The following is a 23,158-nucleotide window of genomic DNA, read 5'->3' on the forward strand; positions in this document are numbered from 1 at the left end:
AATGTTTGACAAAAACCTCTTGCAACAAGTCATAAATAAACCATGGCTTGATCCTTTAGCTGTATTCGGCCTTGATCTTGATTTTTGACCTATTCTTACCGTGGACGAAAGTATTTCCCCCCAAACCTTGGTCGATAAGGGCGAGTGTTCCGCGAAGGACTCCTCATTCTGTGAACAGGCGGTTTCTCATTCTAAAAAAAATAATAAAAATAAACTGTTTTATATTAAATCCAAAGATACAGTGCAAGAACTCAAATATAACTGACAGTTTATAGATAGAACAAAACTAACCCGATTACTTATTTTTTTATAACATTTTAAAGATTGGGAGAAACTGGGGTTCCCTATCTGTCACTCACTTGACGTTGTGTCGATGTAGTGACACTAGGGGTCACTCTTGGGAGCCCGAGACACCTCTGGTCTTTGATAAAAGGCCAATGAAAATTGGCCCCCGGACATACGGGTATAAAAGGAGCAGGTATGCAACCACTAGTTCACATAGCACAGTTCAGCCAGTTGCGGCGTTTCGTATAGGGACCCCTAGTGTCACTACATCGACACAAAGTCGAGTGAGTGACAGATAGGGAACGTCATGGTTACTTGCGTAACCTCCGTTCCCTGATGGAGGGAATGAGACATTGTGTCCCTCCTGCCACAATGCTGCACTACCCGCTGAAATGGCTGGGACCTTGTCTCGGCTCCTCAGCACAAAACCTGAATGAGTGGTTGCATACCAGCTCCTTTTATACCCGTATGTCCGGGAGAGTGGTATGCAAATACCACTCGCCAATTTTCATTGGCCTTTTATCAAAGACCAGAGGTGTCTCGGGCTCCCAAGAGTGACCCCTAGTGTCACTACATCGACACAACGTCTTGTTCCCTCCATCAGGGAATGGAGGTTATGCAAGTAACCAGGACACTAGTTGTCACACAGGGAAGTTGTCACAAATCTTAGTAACTATAAGGTTTAAAAAGTCAAAATGTTGGTTTCAAACACCTAGTTCAAAACTTTCAGCCTTTTTAATTTCAGTCTTAAATTGGAATAATTTTTGAGCATTACATCCTCCAATCTAAAATTCCAGTACATTCATATTTTTGCCAAAGCTCTTGGGTTAACAATTAAACACACTAAAAGTACACTGGCATACATTAAGGCAAGGGTCAACTATAATGAAGTAAGGTTGAACTGTGTTCGTAGGACAGTAAGCACATTTTCTCATGCCAAGTTTCAATTGACAGAGAACTGCGGCAGAGCACTGAAATCAGGGAATAAATAATTAAGGGCCGAGCACCGAAAGGTATAGGCACCTGTTGTATCCTTTTGTGTTCTTATTATTATTCCACTCTAGAAGTCTATGGCAGCCCATAGAACCATATATAAGAAAGTTGTGTAATTTGGCACACTGATAGAGGACACTCTCAAACTTATCTGACCCAAATTTGGGGTATCTAACTCAAACTCTCTGGCGCCACCAACTGTTCAAAATTGCACACACGTTTCAGTCTATAACCTAGAAACAAAATTATTTTTCCTCTGATTCCTTATAGGTCGCATCATTTCAAAACTCTGCCAAAATGGACATGAGGCTGTATCTTCACAACGCTTTAGCATATTGACACAAAACTTAGTTTATGTCATCACAAGCATAACTTGAGGGTACCTGAACAGTTTCGGCACAGCGCCACCTAGTGGCAAAGAAATATTAAAAAATGGTCTTATAACTTCTGAATGGTTTTGCTTAAAATCATGAGACTGTGTCTTTGGGACCATGTACTGAAGGTACTCAAAACATTTGGAGACAGGGCCACTTAGTGGTCAAATTATGTAATAAAATGCTTATAACTTTTTTAAATTGGCCTGTTGTCATGAGACTTAAATCATTAGCTTCCTTGGGTCACGCCAAGTATGGTGACCCCAAATATGCCATGTTTGGCCATTCTTCCTGTAAACCATTTTCAATTTTATTGAAAACATTCTTTTTCGAACTCGTCCTAGGCCCTACAAAATAGATGGAAAGACTCCTGAAAGGCAACGCTTTGGCGTATTGATATGAAAATTTGTATGAGTCAATGTCAGCACAACCCTGAATGCACCATTTACATTTGGTGAGAATGCCACCTATTGGTCAAAAGTTATCATGAATTGTATTGTAATACAAGCAATTCTACTTTGATTACAGGCCGTAGGTGTGCTTAGCCCCATAATTGCTGCTCGCACTTGTATTTAAATTTGGGTCTATTCCTTAAACAAAGCTATCACATAGCTTTAGAAGACTTGGGAATTGTAGGGCACGAGTCATATAGAGTACCTTTATGATACTTTAATGTATCTTTTTTTGGAGTTTGACTGTCCTTATTGTTACTTTATGCATTTGTTGTTTTGAGAAGAGCAGTGTGAATATTACTGTTTTTAAAAAACAATCTCAAAACTACACACACATTTCTACAAACCTCAAACTTCCACATCAAAATCAAATATTTCATTCAAAAACATATTATCTTCTGTCAAAATTACACACAAACTATTGGACTGCTCACAACACATCAGTGGGATTAATTTAAAATACTATATCAGCTCATGCTGCAACTTGAACGCTACTTAAATGATTGGAAACTAAACTAAGAACAAAAGAGGCAGAAGATTTTTAAGGTAAGACCTCTAAGAAACTTAAAGATCAGATAAAAAATTACATATAATCAATACATAAAGCTAACTGCTAGCCAGATTAACATTCCATGGCAGTTAAAACCGTTTGATCACAGCTTGGGCCTGCCTAAAGGGGGTCGCACACCAGACGCATCTGACGGATGACATGACGCATTCTAAAATTCGGAACAACTGTTTTCAATGAAGGTATGCTCACCGCCGGCACCCAGCAACCACCCCGGAGGCTGCTCAAATTTCTGCCGTGCCACGGAGTGCAATTCGCATATTTTCCATTAAATTCAACCCAAATCATTATCAAAGGACATAGATTATTTACTTTAGCGTTCTTCATTCTTGAGGAAGGGTAAAACCTTGGTAACTATTGTGTGTACTGTCTGCAACCTGAACCGCATCGACGTGCCCCGTGTTTGATACCTGTGCCGTGTCCTAGCCGTGATACGGCGCTTCTCGTCGGTGTGCGACTGCCTTAAGGCAGTAGCATTTTAAAAAAAATTAAGAGGAGCTGGACATAATATATCCAGCAGAAGTTAAATTGAACAAAGATAAGAAGAAGATGAAAGAGATGATCCTGAGAGAGAACCCAGTGATGCTGCTGTCTGATTACAGTGGACCAGAACCCAACAGAGTCAGTTGTAATCTGCTATTCTTCACTGATCAGCCAACAGCCTGGCACAGCACACTCATAACTGCCATGAACTGCAGCAGAAAAGGTGGCATCAGTAAAGGTAGACAAATCACTCTGAAAAAGAGACAAAGCTGACTGTAAACTTGTATCACAATGGTATAGTTAAGGTCCAGGGGTCAGAACCCAGCCTTAATGAATTCCAGAAGAATTTCATGGACTTTAAAATGGAGGTTCAGAAGTTTAAGAAAGATCCTGAGCAGTGTAGAGTCCTACAACATAACAGCTACAAACACTGACCTCAGCTCGAGCTCCCCTGTAACACACAAACACCCTGTCTCTCCTGTATCTTCAAAGATCAAGGCCTTGAGAGACAATATCGCTGAGCTGGAGGAGGACTATTTCCTGTTTAAAGAGGAAACTACCAACAGCCTATGCCAGCTCCAAAACCAGACCAGGCACCTCAGCATGCAACAACTTCAACAGCTATGCTCTGCTGTCAGACAGCTGGAGGTGAACAACCAGGAGCTGCGAGATGAGCTGAGGAGGGTGAGAGAGGAGCTGATCAAAAGAGATCAACACAGCAATGTGCTGGAGAAACAACTGGAGCAGATGAGACAACAGCTACACACAAGCACTGAACACAGCAACAGTGTACCAGCACAGAAACACTCCACATCTCTACTCCTGAACACATCACAAACACAACACAACACCAGCAGTGTGTCAACACACAAACACACACCATCCCATCCATCCCCTGCAACCCAGCAGGTTTCTCAGGTCTCTCAAGCTTCTCAGAACTCCAAGAGAAAAGACATCAGCACCAGACAGAGATAACCACAGACCACAAAAACACCTATCAGCTGCAACAGAGAAGAGACAACACAACATCGTCATCCTCTGTGATTCTAACAGCAACCACCTCAACCAGAGATGACTGTTTCCAGGGAGAAATGTGAAGAAATTCTGATGTCCCACCTCTCACTCTGCTTTAAAGCTGCTGAGAGAAGGTGAATTGGGCACACCCTCACACATCATACTGCATACTGGGATAAATAACCTCAGCAACAGGAGAGTGGACATCGCCAAAGCTCTCATCAATGTGGTGAAAACAGCTAGAGGGAGCTACCCCAGTGCCAGAGTCATCATCTCTACACTTCTGCCTCGCAAAGACCTCCACAAAACATCATCAATGCCATCAATCCAAAGATAGCTGACGTGTGTGCACTCATGCCAAATGTACACATAGCAAAGCATCGGCGCATCATGAGCATCTATATGGCCGTCTCCACATTCATCAAGAGGGCATGAGAATATTTGCTAAAACAATCAAGGATGTCGCACTGAAAAGCCCCCATAGCACAACCCCTTATCGTGAGGAATGGGTAAGCATGCCAGCAGACAGACAAACAGCTATACTGCCGCTGTCGTGTCAGGAAGAGGTATTACAGACACAAGCGACTTTAGCCAGAAAAAAAAATGCTAAAACTTTTATGTGACCATCTATTAGGTTAATTAGCAGTCCTTAAGCATATTAATTATTTCTTAATTTATGTTACTGTATCTTTTTGTTATACAACTGACGTACTAAGGTATTTCATTTAATTCAGTAATTCATAATATGACTGGGTCATGAATCATACTAGGCTAATATCGGCCGATATTATCGGCCGATATTAGCCTTTCACCAATATATCGATATCGCCATATATGTTTACCGATATGCGCAGATATGAAAACTTTTTTCAGAACATATAATGCAGAAAACAATGCTTTAGAATTGGTGTCATTACATAGTTTGTCCAGCAGAGCACGCTCCGACTCCACTGTTTACAGAGCTGACTCTGAGCTGACGGTTCTGGAGACAGTGCTGTGTTAAGCGGTGTGGAGTTGAGTGGTGTCTTCACAGTAAGTTGCTAACTAGTTTGTGAAATACATACTGGAAAGTTAATAAACAATGACCCCATCATTTTTCCGTTTCAATATAACTAATATAACGTTAAACCTGTCCCTGATGACCATGTCACTCATGTTTATCACATGTTTGTTATGTTCGCCAGCTATAGTTTGTCAGTGCAGTCAGTAATGTAGCAGATTGAAAGGTAAACATCACAGCATCTTTTTGCAGCTCAGCAGACAACGGTGCGGTGGTGGATTGTGTCTGTTGAGTGTTGATTTCACACTACGTTGTTACCTAGTTGGTGAGACGCTATGCTGGTCCATCTTTTACTCTCCGTGACAACGAGCTTATAGCTAACTAGCTAACCATGTAGCTACTTTCATTGCTTGTCAGCTGAGTGGAAGCTAATGTGTAAACATGTATTCACCAAACTGTTTTGTTCAGGATTCACAGTTTGGTACCCCCTTCAACTGAACAATTCCAGTCGTTGCATTTATAAAATGTAATATTTAAAAATCTGGTTTTCCACCATTGAAAGTTTCCCCTGAACTTTTATAGCAGAATATGGTGTAAAACCGCTGCCGCTGTCTTTCTCTTGCCTCGGCAGGTGTAAATGCTTCTTGTTTTACAACCTGCCAATAACTGACTGGCAGTATTTATAGTCAGTATTTGCCTGATACTAAACAGTACTACCGATGTTTATTTAGCTATTTATTTTATTTTTATTTATTCTTTATTTTAATTGTCAGCATTTGACTAATAGTAAACAGTACTGATGTTTATTTAGCTATTTATTTTATTTTTATTTATTCTTTATTTTAATTGTCAGCATTTGCCTGATACTAAACAGTACTGATGTTTATTTAGCTATTTATTTATTTTTATTTATTCTTTATTTTAATGGTCAGCATTTGACTGATACTAAACAGTACTGATGTTTATTTAGCTATTTATTTTATTTTTATTTATTCTTTATTTTAACTGTCAGCATTTGACTGATATTAAACAGTACTGATGTTTATTTAGCTATTTATTTTATTTTTATTTATTCTTTATTTTAATGGTCAGCATTTGACTGATACTGAACAGTACTGATGTTTATTTAGCTATTGATTTTATTTGAATTTATTCTTTATGTTAATGGTCAGCATTTGACTGATACTAAACAGTACTGATGTTTATTTAGTTATTTATTTAATTTTAATTTATTCTTTATTTTAATGGTCAGCATTTGACTGATACTAAACAGTACTGATGTTTATTTAGCTACTGAATTTATTTGAATTTATTCTTTATTTTAATGGTCAGTAACTGACTGATACTAAACATACAGTACTGATGTTTTTAAGCTATTTATTGTAATTTATTCTTTATTTAAATGGTCAGCAATTGACTGATACTAAACAGTACTTATGTTTATTTAGCTATTTATTTAATTTTTTATTTATTTAAATGGTCAGCAATTGACTGATACTAAACAGTACTGATGTTTATTTAGCTATTTATTTTATTTTTATTTATTCTTTATTTTAACTGTCAGCATTTGACTGATATTAAACAGTACTGATGTTTATTTAGCTATTTATTTTATTTTTATTTATTCTTTATTTTAATGGTCAGCATTTGACTGATACTGAACAGTACTGATGTTTATTTAGCTATTGATTTTATTTGAATTTATTCTTTATGTTAATGGTCAGCATTTGACTGATACTAAACAGTACTGATGTTTATTTAGTTATTTATTTAATTTTAATTTATTCTTTATTTTAATGGTCAGCATTTGACTGATACTAAACAGTACTGATGTTTATTTAGCTACTGAATTTATTTGAATTTATTCTTTATTTTAATGGTCAGTAACTGACTGATACTAAACATACAGTACTGATGTTTTTAAGCTATTTATTGTAATTTATTCTTTATTTAAATGGTCAGCAATTGACTGATACTAAACAGTACTTATGTTTATTTAGCTATTTATTTAATTTTTTATTTATTTAAATGGTCAGCAATTGACTGATACTAAACAGTACTGATGTTTATTTAGCTATTTATTGTATTTTTATTTATTCTTTATTTTAATTGTCAGCATTTGACTGATAGTAAACAGTACTGATGATTATTTAGCTATTTATTTAATTTTTATTTATTCTTTATTTTAATGGTCAGCATTTGACTGATACTAAACAGTACTGATGTTTATTTAGCTATTTATTTTATTTTTATTTATTCTTTATTTTAATGGTCAGCATTTGACTGATACTAAACAGTACTGATGTTTATTTCACTATTTATTTTATTTTTATTTATTCTTTATTTTAATGGTCAGCATTTGACTGATACTGAACAGTACTGATGTTTATTTAGCTATTGATTTTATTTGAATTTATTCTTTATGTTAATGGTCAGCATTTGACTGATACTAAACAGTACTGATGTTTATTTAGTTATTTATTTAATTTTAATTTATTCTTTATTTTAATGGTCAGCATTTGACTGATACTAAACAGTACTGATGTTTATTTAGCTACTGAATTTATTTGAATTTATTCTTTATTTTAATGGTCAGTAACTGACTGATACTAAACATACAGTACTGATGTTTTTAAGCTATTTATTGTAATTTATTCTTTATTTAAATGGTCAGCAATTGACTGATACTAAACAGTACTTATGTTTATTTAGCTATTTATTTATTTTTTTATTTATTTAAATGGTCAGCAATTGACTGATACTAAACAGTGCTGATGTTTATTTAGCTATTTATTGTATTTTTATTTATTGTTTATTTTAATTGTCAGCATTTGACTGATAGTAAACAGTACTGATGATTATTTAGCTATTTATTTAATTTTTATTTATTCTTTATTTTAATGGTCAGCATTTGACTGATACTAAACAGTACTGATGTTTATTTAGCTATTTATTTTATTTTTATTTATTCTTTATTTTAATGGTCAGCATTTGACTGATACTAAACAGTACTGATGTTTATTTCACTATTTATTTTATTTTTATTTATTCTTTATTTTAATGGTCAGCATTTGACTGATACTGAACATACAGTACTGATGTTTATTTAGCTATTTATTGTATTTTTATTTATTCTTTATTTTAATGGTCAGCATTTGACTGATACTGAACAGTACTGATGTTTATTTAGCTATTTATTTATTTTTATTTATTCTTTATTTTAATGGTCAGCATTTGACTGATACTGAACATACAGTACTGATGTTTATTTAGCTATTTATTTAATTTTAATTTATTCTTTATTTTAATGGTCAGCATTTGACTGATACTAAACAGTACTGATGTTTATTTAGCTATTGATTTTATTTGAATTTATTCTTTATTTTAATGGTCAGCAACTGACTGATACTAAACATACAGTACTGATGTTTTTAAGCTATTTATTGTAATTTATTCTTTATTTAAATGGTCAGCAATTGACTGATACTAAACAGTACTTATGTTTATTTAGCTATTTATTTTATTTTTTATTTATTTAAATGGTCAGCAATTGACTGATACTAAACAGTACTGATGTTTATTTAGCTATTTATTGTATTTTTATTTATTCTTTATTTAAATGGTCAGCAACTGACTGATACTGAACATACAGTACTGATGTTTTTTAAGCTATTTATTGTATTTTTATTTATTCTTTATTTTCTGTGTTCATTTCTAGAATTTGTTGACAATGTATATAATAATGTATATATATAATAATAATGTCAAATATTCTTTGATAAAAATATTTAAGAAAGCAGCCTTCTGAATACCTTTGCATAGTCTTATCGGTGCAAAATCGGTGAACAATCCACATAGAAAAGGTCTGTTTTCATTCCAGCTCAAAAATTATCTATATCAGCCACCATATCGGTAATCTGTGAATTTCCCCCCTCTAAAATCGGTATCAGTCTCAAAAATCCCATATCGGTCGGGCTCTAAATCATACATTCTTATTTCTGGTAAAATCACAATGTAATCACTTAAAATCACAAGCTATAACATCCAAGGTATGTTTTCTACAGCCTTTGGAGTAAAAAGCAAGAACCCTGATTTTGTAAATATTGTATATACTGTAGTTCATATATCATAAAATTAACTGAGACATGGACTGGATTAGAGTAAAAAACTACAGAGAATTACATATACCATCAGTGAAACACCCTAAAAATGGAAAGGAGAAATTATTGTTTGGTTTAAAGAACATCTTTTCCATTACATTCAGCCTGCTAAATAAGGGAGAACACATATTTGGATGAAAATGAAAAAGGAATTTATTTGTTCAGATGAGGATACTTACCTGTGTACCTTACCTGTCAGCACTTTGGTTCAGCTTTTGTTGTTTTTAAATGTGCTTTATAAATAAAGTTGACTTGACTTGACTTGTGTGCCACCTACATCCCCCCACATGAGTCAACCTATTATAGTGATGAGATCTTCTCTACATTACAATCTGAGATCATTCAGTTTCAGTGTCTTGGCTCAGTCCTGATAATAGGGGATCTGAATGCAAGAACTGGGAAAGAACTGGATTATATTAGTTCATTTGGTGATAAATTTATTATTAATAATACAAATATACATCAAAACAAACGTCCTACTAAACCACGTTTGAGCTATGACAACACAATAAACAAAAATGGAAATCAAATTCTGCAGCTCTGTAAAAGCCTGGGTTTCTATATAGTTAATGGCAGAACAAAGGGTGATTCTCTGGGCCAATTTACCTACTGTTCCTCTCTAGGCAGCAGCACAGTGAACTACGCCATCACAGATCTAGACCAAAACAAGATAAATTACTTCACAGTGATGCCACAGCTACTTTTCTCAGACCACTTTCACATTGTCATTAGTCTAAACAAGTCAGCCAGTCTTCTACCATATTCAGATCAGAAGTCTAAAATGTATCCCCTCCCAACCAGATTCTTCTGGAGAAAAAATAATCCAGCCCAGTATGAAGCTGAACTCCACAGCACTCAGACTGAGAACATGATAGATGTAGGGCTGCAACTAATGATTATTTTGATAATCGATTTATCTAACGATAATTAGAACGATTATTCGGCGATTATTGCAACAATAAATCATTAGCTCTTAACCGATTATTCAGTTTGTGCCCCAACTTAAAAGGTTGTATTAAATGTGCTTACTAACAATAAAGAGGACAAAATCATCTTTTAAAAATACAGGTACCTCTAAATGACATTCCCTGAATTAAAGGGAAAAAAATACTTTTTATTAAGTTTAATTCAGTAAAGAAATTCACTGAAAAAAATCCTATTGTTATCAAGTGTTTTTGTCTTGTTTTCCATTTAAAATAGTCTAAAAATCCTTAAAACAAGATACATTTCCTTGAGAAGCAACATATAAGATATTTGGACTTGCTTCAAGAGAATGTATCTTTTTTTATCATTTAAAATGATTTATATATATATATATATATATATATATATATATATATATATATATATATATATATATATATATATAAGACTCTCTGTTTTATATATCTAGCCAGTGTTTTCCTGCTTTGTCCCCTGACTCAAAGTATGACTGTCTTGCCCTGAATAGCCAAAACTCCACCTTCTGTGACAAAATAGTATTATATCTATATTTCTATCGGGTCAATTCTCTGAGGCCATTAGATGACATTCGGCGCTTCAGCTCTGCATCGGCACTTTTAATGTTCCCTTCCAATTCCACGAGTTCTTGTACTTTGGATTTTTTGGTGAATGAGGAATAATGTATAATCTGGCCCCTACAAACCACCTTAACTGCCTCCCGAGCCACGCCCACAGAGGATACTGAGGACCAGTTGGTCTCCATATAGACATTGATTTCAGCCTTTAACATTTGTTGGAATTCAGGATTTTGCAAAAGGGACACATTAAAGCGGCAACTATATGATTTCCTTTTCTTCATATGTGGCAACACCTCTAAACACACCAGGGTGTGATCTGAGACTAAAATGTTTCTGACTGACCAATCAACATCAGATGAAATGAGGGACTTAGATATAAAAAATAAAAATAATCTATTCTAGAGTAAATCTTATGGACTGATGAAAATAATGTATAGTCCCAACCAGATGTGTTCAAAAGCCTCCAAATATCTGTAAGACCAAGATTTTTACACATTCTGTGAAGCGTCAATGTTGCTCTAGGGGGCTTGCACACTTTTGCTTCACTATGATCAAGGACTGAGTCCATCAAGAATAAAGTCTCCTCCCAATATTATATCATGAGGGGTGCCAGCAGCTTGCAACATCCCTTCAAGATCAATAATGGGTGCCCCAACCCATTCACATTCCATGTGGAGAGAGACAATCCACTCATATTAACATTTTACATTTTGACATATAAGAAAAAATGTTTGTCAAAAACAGGACTACAAAGACCACATTCCAACATTAGTGTAACAATCAAACCCCGAATTTCCCCTGGAACAAAACAAAACAAAAAAACAGAAAAAAGAAAAACATGCACTTTAACCCCGCGCACAACAGCGCCAACTGGCTTCCATCCCTCCAAACTCAAACAGTCCATGTACGCCTACGAGAACCCCCGCAACAACTTTGCCATCGGATTGCTCAAGTTTGGTGTTTCTATACACATTTTGTGAGAGAGAATTACACAGCAAAATATAATCTATAAAACAAACTCCAGCCAGTAGGCAGAATAAACACAAAGAGTGTGTAGATTCATCCATAAAACTGTCCTGAAGGTGTGTTATTCTACAAAATAAACTCCAGCTGCTAGGTGGAACCAGCACAAAAAAACGTGCAGGTTCTTCAAACTGTCAAGCGGATGTTCAGTGAGCCGGCCCATTCGGCTGCAACATGATTGTAAGCAAATGACTTACTCACTCTAGTGACTATGCCAGAAATACTCCACAAAATAAACTCCAGCCGATAGGCGGAACCAGCACAAAAAGAGCGTTCAGGATCTTCAAACAGTCAAGCGAATGTTCAGTGAGTCGGTCCAACTTCTCTCAGACACGCTCCAAATCCACCTTGGTCGCTAGCAGATTAGCAGATAATTCCTCTCCGATGACTCCAGATAATCGATCCGTTTCTCGACATCCCCCACTCTTTTGACCACATCAGTAAATTTCGCCTCCATGGCAGTGATCAATCGACATATCACAGCAAGATCCTCCAAGTCAGCGATGACCTTCATCAGCATTGCCAACATGCTCAACATCTCGCAATCTCGCCGCAATTCACGCAATTCTCCGACCTAATCGACTCCCTGGTCCGCAGCCCACTCAGGGGTGTCAGCCTAAGCATGTAAGTGTCTTTTAATGTCTCCAGAGCCTGAGGATTTTGAATTCTTTGACATATTGTCCTCCTAGAACAGTTATGGAACAGAGTGTATCGAATCTCACCGGTTTATGTCATTAAAAGTTATTAAAACTAGCAAAGTACGCAGAGATCGCCGTTCACACCTCAAATCCTTGCATGGCGTCACGTGACCCCCTAAGAGAATGTATCTTATAAGTGTATTTTGTATATAAGTGTATTTTTTCACTTGGTTATAATTCTGCGAGTGCAGTAAAGACAAAATATACTTATATTCAAGATCTATTCTCTAAAAGCAAGTCTAAATATCTTATATGCTACTTCTCAGGTGAATGCATTTTTTTTTAAAGGATTTTTTGATATTTTCAAATATTTGTATTTTTAATATTATATTCAACATTCTCAGATAACAATTTTTTCTTCTACAATATAGCTGCTAAAGTAAATGTATGTTGCTTTAAAGGAGTTTTAGATATTTATATTGGAAAACAAGCCAAAACAAAAACAAATCAAAAAAGTATTTTGTTGCAGTGTATGATGGGGCGAAGACTACCAGTTTTACAAGACATAAAAGTTTTGCTTCAGCGGAGCGGCAGCTCCAGCTCCGCTTATTCCACAATGAGAGTGCTTCTGTATTTACTTATTTGGTATTTTTTTATAATTCCCTCATACTTCACGATCTACATCACCTGAAGCTGTTTGGAAAGTTTAGTGTGTCTGGACTGTGAGCTGTTTTCTTCCTCTCCTCAGTCAGGCGCAAACTGCAGTGCTGCTCTAGAGTTTTATATGATCTCATGTTACGTTAAATGAGATCAAACAACTATTCGACAACTACAATTTTTGTTGACAATTTTTTATTGTCGATCTTGTCAATAAAGTCAACTAATCGTTTCAGCCCTAGATAGATGCGCTTCTCTTCACAACATTTGGAGCAGATGAGAAAAGCATCAATATGGCAACAAAACAATTAAATAAAATCTTTTTCACAATTGCCAGCAAATCATTGAAAAAAATCAAAATGAACAGGAGTAAAAAGAAAACTGGTTTGACAAAGAATGTCAAATGTCAAGAAAAGAACAACGATTGTTATCAAATAAAAAATACAGGGACCCCGCAAATCAACAAACACGTGCCACCTATCAACAAACTCTTAAAAATAACAAGTCACTGATAAAAAGCAAAAGAGCTGAACATATGAAAACAAAGCTCAACATGACTGAGGAAGCAGCTGATCAAACTGTATTCTGTGAATTATGGAAACATTTAAATAAGTCCAAAAAAGAAGAACAAATTCCCAACTATGACCCAAACACCTGGACAGAACATTTTGGAAAGCTTTACGCAAGATTCACATATACTCCGTCAGCGGCACGTGAGCGAGGTGTGAGCCATGCATTTGCTTTTCTGTGCCAAAAATCTAATTTTTATTTATTAATGTATTTATTTATTGGCCAGGTAATATCATATTTTGTAGGCATTATGTATAGTAGATGCAGGATCAACATAATCAACCAATAAAATAAAATGTTATTAAATACATTAAGTAAAATGCATGTTACCACATGTTCTGTACAGTGTATGCTGTAACCAGATGATAAATCAGAGTTGTACTTAATTTGTGTTGGCAGCTGATACATGCAACAATTTAGGTATTATCATAGCTCAATTAGGTTAAGTTGAAAGTAACTTCAAATTATTTAGCAATAGCATTGTGATGTGTGCTCTTCCTACTCATGAACTTACATGAATAAAGAAATTATTAACCATTACCCCCTCTCTAAAATATATTTGTAGGTAATTTTAGCCATTTTTAAATTAAATATTTGATATTGGATCACAGAAAGAACATTATTTTCCACGCAGAGATGTTTGCTGTCTCGCAGAAGAGACGCAGCCAGTGTGAAAGCCCAATGCTGACGCGCCCCTCATGCCTCACATATGCACCGCTGATGGAGTATATGTGAATCCAGTGTTATACATAAAATGAACTAACTCCACCCAAACCAAATATGACCTGCCAACTACATCAACTAGAATACACAATAAAGGGTCAATTAAATCATTTGGACACCCCCATATCACTAAAGGAACTCAGTGATAAAATAAAATCCCACAAAAAAAAAAATATATATATACACACAGTGGTGTGAAAAAGTGTTTGCCCCCTTCCTGATTTCTTACTTTTTTGCATGTTTGTCACACTTAAATGTTTCAGATCATCAAACAAGTTTAAATACTAGTCAAAGATAACACAAGTAAACACAAAATACAGTTTTTAAATGAAGGTTGTTATTATTAAGGGAAAACAAAATCCAAACCTACATGGCCCTGTGTGAAAAAGTGATTGCCCCCTAAACCTAATAACTGGTTGGGCCACCCTTAGCAGCAACAACTGCAATCAAGCGTTTGCGATAACTTGCAATGAGTCTTTTACAGCACTGTGGAGGAATTTTGGCCCACTCATCTTTGCAGAATTGTTGTAATTCAGCCACATTGGAGGGTGTTCGAGCATGAACTGCCTTTTTAAGGTCATGCCACAGCATCTCAATAGGATTCAGGTCAGGACTTTGACTAGGCCACTCCAAAGTCTTCATTTTGTTTTTCTTCAGCCATTCAGAGGTGGACTTGCTGGTGTGTTTTGGATCATTGTCCTGCTGCAGAACCCAAGTTCACTTCAGCTTGAGGTCACGAACAGATGGCCGGACATTCTCCTTCAGGATTTTTTGGTAGACAGCAGAATTCATGGTTCCATTTATCACAGCAAGTCTTCCAGGTCCTGAAGCAGCAAAACAGCCCCAGACCATCACACTACCACCACCATATTTTACTGTTGGTATGATGTTCTTTTTCTGAAATGCGGTGTTACTTTTACGCCAGATGTAATGGGACACACACCTTCCAAAAAGTTAAACTTTTGTCTCGTCAGTCCACAGAGTATTTTCCCAAAAGTCTTGGGGATCATCAAGATGTTTTCTGGCAAAAATGAGACTAACCTTAATGTGCTTTTTGCTCAGCAGTGGTTTTCGTCTTGGAACTCTGCCATGTAGGCCATTTTTGCCCAGTCTCTTTCTTATGGTGGAGTCATGAACACTGACCTTAACTGAGGCAAGTGAGGCCTGCAGTTCTTTGGATGTTGTTGTGGGGTCTTTTGTGACCTCTTGGATGAGTCGTCGCTGCGCTCTTGGGGTAATTTTGGTCAGCTGGCCACTCCTGGGAAGGTTCACCACTGTTCCATGTTTTTGCCATTTGTGGATAATGGCTCTCACTGTGGTTCTCTGGAGTCCAAAAGCTTTAGAAATGGCTTTATAACCTTTTCCAGACTGATAGATCTCAATTACTTTCTTTCTCATTTGTTCCTGAATTTCTTTGGATCTCGGCATGATGTCTAGCTTTTGGAGATCTTTTGGTCTACTTCACTTTGTCAGGCAGGTCCTATTTAAGTGATTTATTGATTGAGAACAGGTGTGGCAGTAATCAGGCCTGGGTGTGGCTAGAGAAATTGAACTCAGGTGTGATAAACCACAGTTAAGTTATGTTTTAACAGGTGGGGCAAACACTTTTTCACACAGGGCCATGTAGGTTTGGATTTTGTTTTCCCTTAATAATAACAACCTTCATTTAAAAACTGCATTTTGTGTTTACTTGTGTTATCTTTGACTAATATTTAAACTTGTTTGATGATCTGAAACATTTAAGTGTGACAAACATGCAAAAAAAATAAGAAATCAGGAAGGGGGCAAACACTTTTTCACACCACTGTATATATATATATATATATATATATATATATATCTTGCAGCTCAGATGGAATTTGCAATAAGATGTTGAATCATGCAGCCCCAAACTGAATGAGGCCATTCTTAAATTATTCAATTTGCTCTTAAAATCAGGACACTTTCTTGAGAATTGGAAAGAAAATCAAATCACTCCGATCTTCAAACAAGGTGACACATTTAACCCAAACAACTACAGGGGCATTTCAGTGAGCAGCAACCTTGGAAAAATATTCTGCTGCATTATGAATGACAGATTAGTCCAATATCTCCAAGAACACAAGACTTTAAACTACTGTCCAATTGGATTCATGACAAAACAGAGAACAACTGATCATATCTACACACTGCACACACTTATACACAAACATGTACACCAAACAAAACAAGGAAAAATATTTGGCTGTTTTATTGATTTTAAAAAAGCCTTTGATTCAGTTTGGTATGATGGATTGTTCCTAAAACTGATTCAGAGTAGAACAGGAGGAAAGGTTTATGATTTAATTAAGGACATGTACAAAGACAACAAATGTTGCATTAAAATAAACAACAAAAGAACTGATTATTTCAGTCAGAATAAGGGAGTTCGTCAAGGCTGCAGTCTAAGCCCAACTTTATTTAATCTTTATATAAATGAAATGGCTACAATGCTACGAAACTCTTCTAGCCCTGGACTCAATCTAGAGGACAGAGAAATCAAATGTCTTCTATACGCAGGTGACCTGCTGCTAATCTCACCTGCTGAAGAGGGATTACGTGAAAGCCTCTCAATTCTAGAAAATGACTGTAGTAACTGGGCCTTACAATAAACATGGACAAGTCAAAAGTCATAATTTTTCAAAAGAAAAATTGTCTTAAAGACAAAAAATATGTTTTTATAGTTGGGGGAGAAATTCTTAGCGATGTTACCAGTTACAGTTATTTACTGGACAATTTGACATGGCTGTAAAGGACCTAATAGACAAGGCTTGTAGGGCATTATACAGTGTATTATTTGAATATTATTCAAATTTAACCCCCTAATCAAACTGTGGCTTAAAATATTTGACAGTGTCATCAAACCCATCCTTCTGTATGGCAGTGAATTCTGGGGACCCAAATATAAACTAAATTATGAATCCTGGGACAAAAGTTCAATTGAAACTTTCTACCTCGAATTTTGTAAAAACGTCCTTGGAGTTCAAAGAAGTGCTTCTGGCTTGGTCAGTAGGGCAGAACTGGGCAGATTCCCCCTCTTGACTGACATTCAAAACAGAGCCGGTAAATTCTGTTTCCACCTATCAGACTCTTCCCCAGAAAATCACCATCACTGTGCTCTTATACACAGAGCAGTACACCCAGAGAGTGACCATTTACAGTACTTAGTGGACAAGCACCAGCTAAATGTATCAATTCAATTCAGGCAGGCAAAATTAAAACAAAAACAAAACACAATGGAAGAAGAATATATTCATCATTGGCAAAGAAAACTCAAAGAAATAAACAAATTAACCTATTTCCAAAAAATTAAGACAGAATATAAACTTGGCATCATATCTTACCAAAATTAAAGACTACCGTCACAGGAAGCTTCTGATGAAGTATCGAGAGAGTGAGCACAGTCTAGCGATAGAGGCGGGTCGACACAAACCGAACTGGAGACCCAGAGAGGACAGACTGTGTTCACTCTGCACTCAAGAAGTCATAGAGGTAAATAATTGCAGTAAATATGAGGCCATCAGACACACACATTTTAAAGTCATAGGACAGATACTGCCTGAATTCAGCAGAATGATTAATATAGAGAAACTTTCATATGTTCTTGGAGAGAAGGCTGAATGTATAGATTTAGCAGCAGATTATGGGTTCTCTTGTCATGATCTGAGAGAGAGAGGGAGACCCCTCACTAAATACTGAAAATGTCAGTTTAATTTACTCATTGTTCTCTGTAGTTACTTTTCTTTACATTTTGTGCACTTACTTATAGTTGTTATTGTTATTATTATTATTATTATTATTATTATTATTATTTTTTTTTATTATTATTTGACTTTTTTATGTATGTAATACATGTATTTATTAATTTATTTTTAGTTCATGAATGCTTTGGCAACATTGTATAGGTCATGCCAATAAAGCCAATTTGAATTGAATTGAATTGAATTGAATTGAGAGAGAGAGAGAGAGAGAGAGAGAGAGAGAGAGAGAGAGAGAGAGAGAGAGAGAAAGATAAAGAGAGAAAAAGAGAGAGAGAGAGAGAGAGAGAGAGAGAGAGAGAGAGAGAGAGAGAGAGAGGTTAAACGGAAAAGTTTATTTAGTGTATTTGATAAGCACTGCAGATGCACCGGAAGCACAGCAGCAGCAACTGCCGAAACTATACTGTACGCACGCGAACAGCTCGCGCTTATACAAATCTTTTAAACATGTCTACAGTGGTAAATAATTCAAGCAATCCTACACACACGTCTTACTTCTTACTAACATTTGATATCCGCAAACTTTTGTTATGCGTAATGTATTTGTACTTAAGGTTTTAAATAATTCCTTCAGGCAGCTTTCATTTTCAGTTTGAGAAATGTCATTCAGAAACAAAAGTGCAGATAATTCACAGATCAATTTGGAGAGTTTATACTTGGTCGGTCCTAAATTAACAGAAAATATATATATATATATATATATATATATATATATATATATATATATATATATATATATATATATATATATATTGCCAATAAATGTTATATGCATCGTATTTTTCATGTAAATAAACCATTCATACCGTTTTACTCCCGTGAGCGGAAGCGTCTGTCCGCGTGTCCATCCCGTCTGCAGACGTCTCGCGCTGAATTAATCGATTATCGTGTATTGATTTTGTTCTGTTTAGATGAACACCAGCTCCGCGAGTATTTACAGGTTAGCACCTAGGGTTTACAAGCTTTGTTTTCACTTTCACTTTCTGTTTTTATTCTCGCTGTTGTCATAAGTGAGTTCCATCGGGCTGAAGTGTGACAGACTGTTCATCACTCTTCCAGTCCAATCCCTTCTGTTTTTTATAGCTTCTGGATCTTCAGGCATTTGCATCACAAACTCTGGTAATGTGGAATATCATGATGTAGATATCCTTTTTTATTAATTTTTTATTTTTTATTATTATTGTACTTAGGTTAATAGCATGGTCAAATACAGAGCATACAATAATCAATTAGATTGTTCAACAGTTCAGTGAGTGTGAAATACAATAAAGAACAAAAATAACAACAACAATAATAGAAAACACATAAATAAAAATTAATGTTTGGGCAGTTACATGAATTTGAAAAGCTTTAGAATTTGTATTATTTTCATAAGAGTTACTCTTGTCTTGTGAATGTAAAACTTTGCTAAAATAATTAAAAGATTAATTATGTAATTTTGTTTTTCAGAAAAAATTGGGTTTTGTAAATTGTAAAATATCATACGGTTTTAAATTTAAAGATTTGTTACATTTTATTGTCATGTCTATTTGAAAGTCAATCCAAAACAAAATAGAGAAAGGGCAGTATAAAAATAAATGTTCAATATCTTCAACTGATGTGTTGCAAAAAGTAAATTTTTCACATACAGTATGGATATATATACTAATAGCTGCATTATCGGGATAACATCGATGAATCATTTTGTAAATAATTTCCTTTATTTAGTTAGAAATAACATATTTATAAGGTAATGTCCAGATGCTGTGCCATGATAAATGGTGAGATTTAAGCCATTTGGATGGGGGATTGGATCTGACATTAAAGGAGTGTCTAATGAAATTATTATTAAAACATTGATCAATAATAGAAAGACCATTTACTAAAAGTTGGGGATTTTGTAAAGTTGTATCATTAATATCTTCAGTTGAGGGTTTGGTTAAGGCTAATATGCCACTACATTCATCGCATTAATATATATTTTTTAATTATTATTATGATTCATTTACAAAAGAACCATATTTTAAAATAAAATTACAATTCTCTATGTACAATGACTTGTTGTTAAAAGTAATATTACCATTGTTCCAAATAAAACATCTATTGGGAGAGAAATTGTGCTTACAGTAAAGTGATGCTTTTCGTGATAACTAGCCAAAGCAATAGGAAGTTTACTGGTAACGTAGGGACACTGTAACAAAAAATATAACCCCCTAATTTTCCAAATAAATAGTACGGGACAATATTGAATATACATATAGACATTTATCTCACATTTAGATAGATTTAAACTCAACCCTGAGAATTTGGAGAAGCTATTAATAATATCCAAAGCTAAAGGTGCCTCAGTACTGTCCCCAAGAAAGATTGTTGTATCATCAGCAAGTTGCGATATTTTAATTTGTCTTTCCTGAATTTCAATACCTTTGAAGGGGTTTTGGTTTATCATACTGCTTAAAACTTGAGCTGCAGCTAAAAAAGATATTGGACAGCCTTGTCGGATACCTCGATTTATTTTAAATCTGGGAGAAGTTCCATTAGCGAGTTTAATAGAGCTATTACTACCATAATACATAGTTTTTACACTTTTAATGAAATAATGTCCAAAACCAAAGAGTTTTAAGGAATCAAATATGAATTTATGATTTACTGTGTAATACTAGAAAAAGTATTAAAGGGTCCCCATTTAGTAAATTGCTATATTTGACTAAATCAATAACTAGTCGAACATTAAGGATATGTAGCACCCTTTCATGAATCGCCATTGAGTTTCATCAATTATTTAATTTAAGGCATTTTTCATGCAGTTTGCAAAAATTGCTGCCATTACTTTGTAATCATTATTCAGTAATAAAATAGGTTGCCAATTTTCTCGTAATAGGATATCTTTTTTAGGTTTAGGAATTAAGGTGATGACACTCTGTCTGAGAGATGTAGGCATGGATCCTTTGTTATAGGCCTCTTCATATACAGCTAGCAGTAATTTAGATATACTGTCCATAAAAAAAATTATAAAATTCTTATGTAAGACCATCATTTCCAGTGGATTTGTTGTTTTTTAGTGCTTTTATACACAGTTCAATTTCATTCAAGGAAATGTTTTGGGAACATTTTATTTTACTTTCTAAGGATAGCATTTTTGTATTCTTTACTGTTTTAAAAAGAATAGTGTTATCTTGATCTCCAAAAGAATAGATATTTGTGTAGTATTTAGAAATCATGTTTAGATCTTCAGAAAACAACATCATTAATGTTAAATTTTCTAATCAAGCTCATTTCTGCATTCGTTTTCTCAAGATTAAAAAAGTATTTGCTGTTCCTTTCACCTTCTTCCATCCATTTTCTTCTAGACCTCACAAAGGCACCACTGGCTTTTTCTTGATAAATATTGTCTAATTCTTTCTGTACATTTTCTAGAACATTATATTGGGACATGTGGGTAGGTGTTTGGGTTAAATTTGAGATCTCTTGAATTATTTATTCAATAAGTGTTCTTTTTTTTTGATAGCCAATTCTTTTCCAATTTGAATGCTAAATTTTCTTATTTCAAATTTCAAATTTGGATTTTGTTTTACATAATCCTGATGGTTTAAAAGTGAATTATTTAATTTTCAATAACCCAGATTTCTGGAATTACATTGGATGTCTTCAAAGTTAATTTTCTAAGGTTAAAATTTTATGATTAGTGAGAATAACTGGAGAAATTCCAGTTTGCAAAACCTTGGGTGGGCTGCACCAATAAGGATTAACCTTAAACTGAGATTTAATCGAGGTTCATTTAATAATTCTGTCACACCAAACTTTAAACCTTGTTTAAAAAATAATCATGGTTCAATTTAAACCATCGTTTTAATCCTGATTTAAATTTCACAGTAAATCTAGATTAACTTTAATACTGTTGCTCCATTACTTTAAAATCAGATTTAAATTTCAGTTAAACTTTCAGCTAAGGAGGTTTAAATATAGAAAATGGTAGCACTTTTTTGGTTGATTAGGGACAATGAAAGAGTACCTCGAAGATAAATACAGGACAGACTGAACCCTGTTGAGTTTTATGACAATGAGGAATTTTCAAAGAGGTATAGATTCAACAAGGAATCTGTAATTATATTAAATGAAAAAATTGGACCCATAATTAAACATAGCAGTGACCGAAATGTGGCTATACCACCATTACTCCAGCTTCTGATAGCCTAGCGCTTTTATGCCACTGGTTGTTTCCAGATGGTGGATGGGGACCTTTCTGGAGTTCATAAATCAACTGTGAACAGAATTGTTGGAAGGGTATCAGGGGCAATTGCAACTCTGAAATATCAGTATATAAGATTTGCACCGACAGGCAGAACACCGGCTGGATTTTATACGAGAGCTGGTTTTCCTGGAGTTATAGGAGCGATTGACTGCAACCACATTCAGATTCAGAACCCTGGTGGAGAAAATGGAGAGTTGTTTCGCAACAGGAAGGGCTACTGCTCCATCAGTGTTCAAGTTGTGTGTGATGAGAAGGCCCAAATCACCAACATTGTGGCTCGATGGCCAGGATCAACACATGACAGCAGGATCTTTGACAATAGCCACCTGTGTGCTTTGCTTGAAAGCCATGCTTTCCAGGGTAACCTGGTGCCTACCTGATGAACCCCTCTTGAACCTATAACATCAGCTGAGAAATGCTACAACATTACCACACTTCAGCAAGAGGTCTTGTGAAGAGAGTGTTTGGGGAAAAAAAGGTTTCCTTGCATGCAGAATTGGCTTCGAACGAAGCTTGAGACAACACTGATGGTCATTGTTGCAGGGGCAGTATTATACAACTTTGGGAAAAGACTTGGAGATGAGCTACTACAGCAGTCTGAAGAGGATCACCCAAATGAGGATCGAGAGGATGCACTGCAGCACTGCCACTGCAAATGGAAATGCTTTCCGGAGAACTCTAACTGAGAACC

General features: G+C 35.2%; 1 protein-coding gene across 1 annotated transcript in view; it reads right to left on the bottom strand.

The window, feature by feature from the left end:
* The window catches only part of LOC127415292 (periphilin-1-like), a 64,728-nt gene extending 45,398 nt beyond the window's left edge, over positions 1-19,330 (bottom strand). The window contains exons 1-2 of the mRNA XM_051653990.1: positions 19,043-19,330; positions 100-191 (exon numbers count right to left, since the gene is read on the bottom strand). Coding sequence (XP_051509950.1) covers positions 100-191; positions 19,043-19,084 — 134 coding nt within the window. The 5' untranslated portion in view covers positions 19,085-19,330. The remainder of the gene's footprint in view (positions 1-99; positions 192-19,042) is intronic.
* Positions 19,331-23,158: the final 3,828 nt, after the last annotated feature.

This window comes from Myxocyprinus asiaticus, chromosome 24 (assembly GCF_019703515.2).
Source record: "Myxocyprinus asiaticus isolate MX2 ecotype Aquarium Trade chromosome 24, UBuf_Myxa_2, whole genome shotgun sequence".
Lineage (NCBI taxonomy): Eukaryota > Metazoa > Chordata > Actinopteri > Cypriniformes > Catostomidae > Myxocyprinus > Myxocyprinus asiaticus.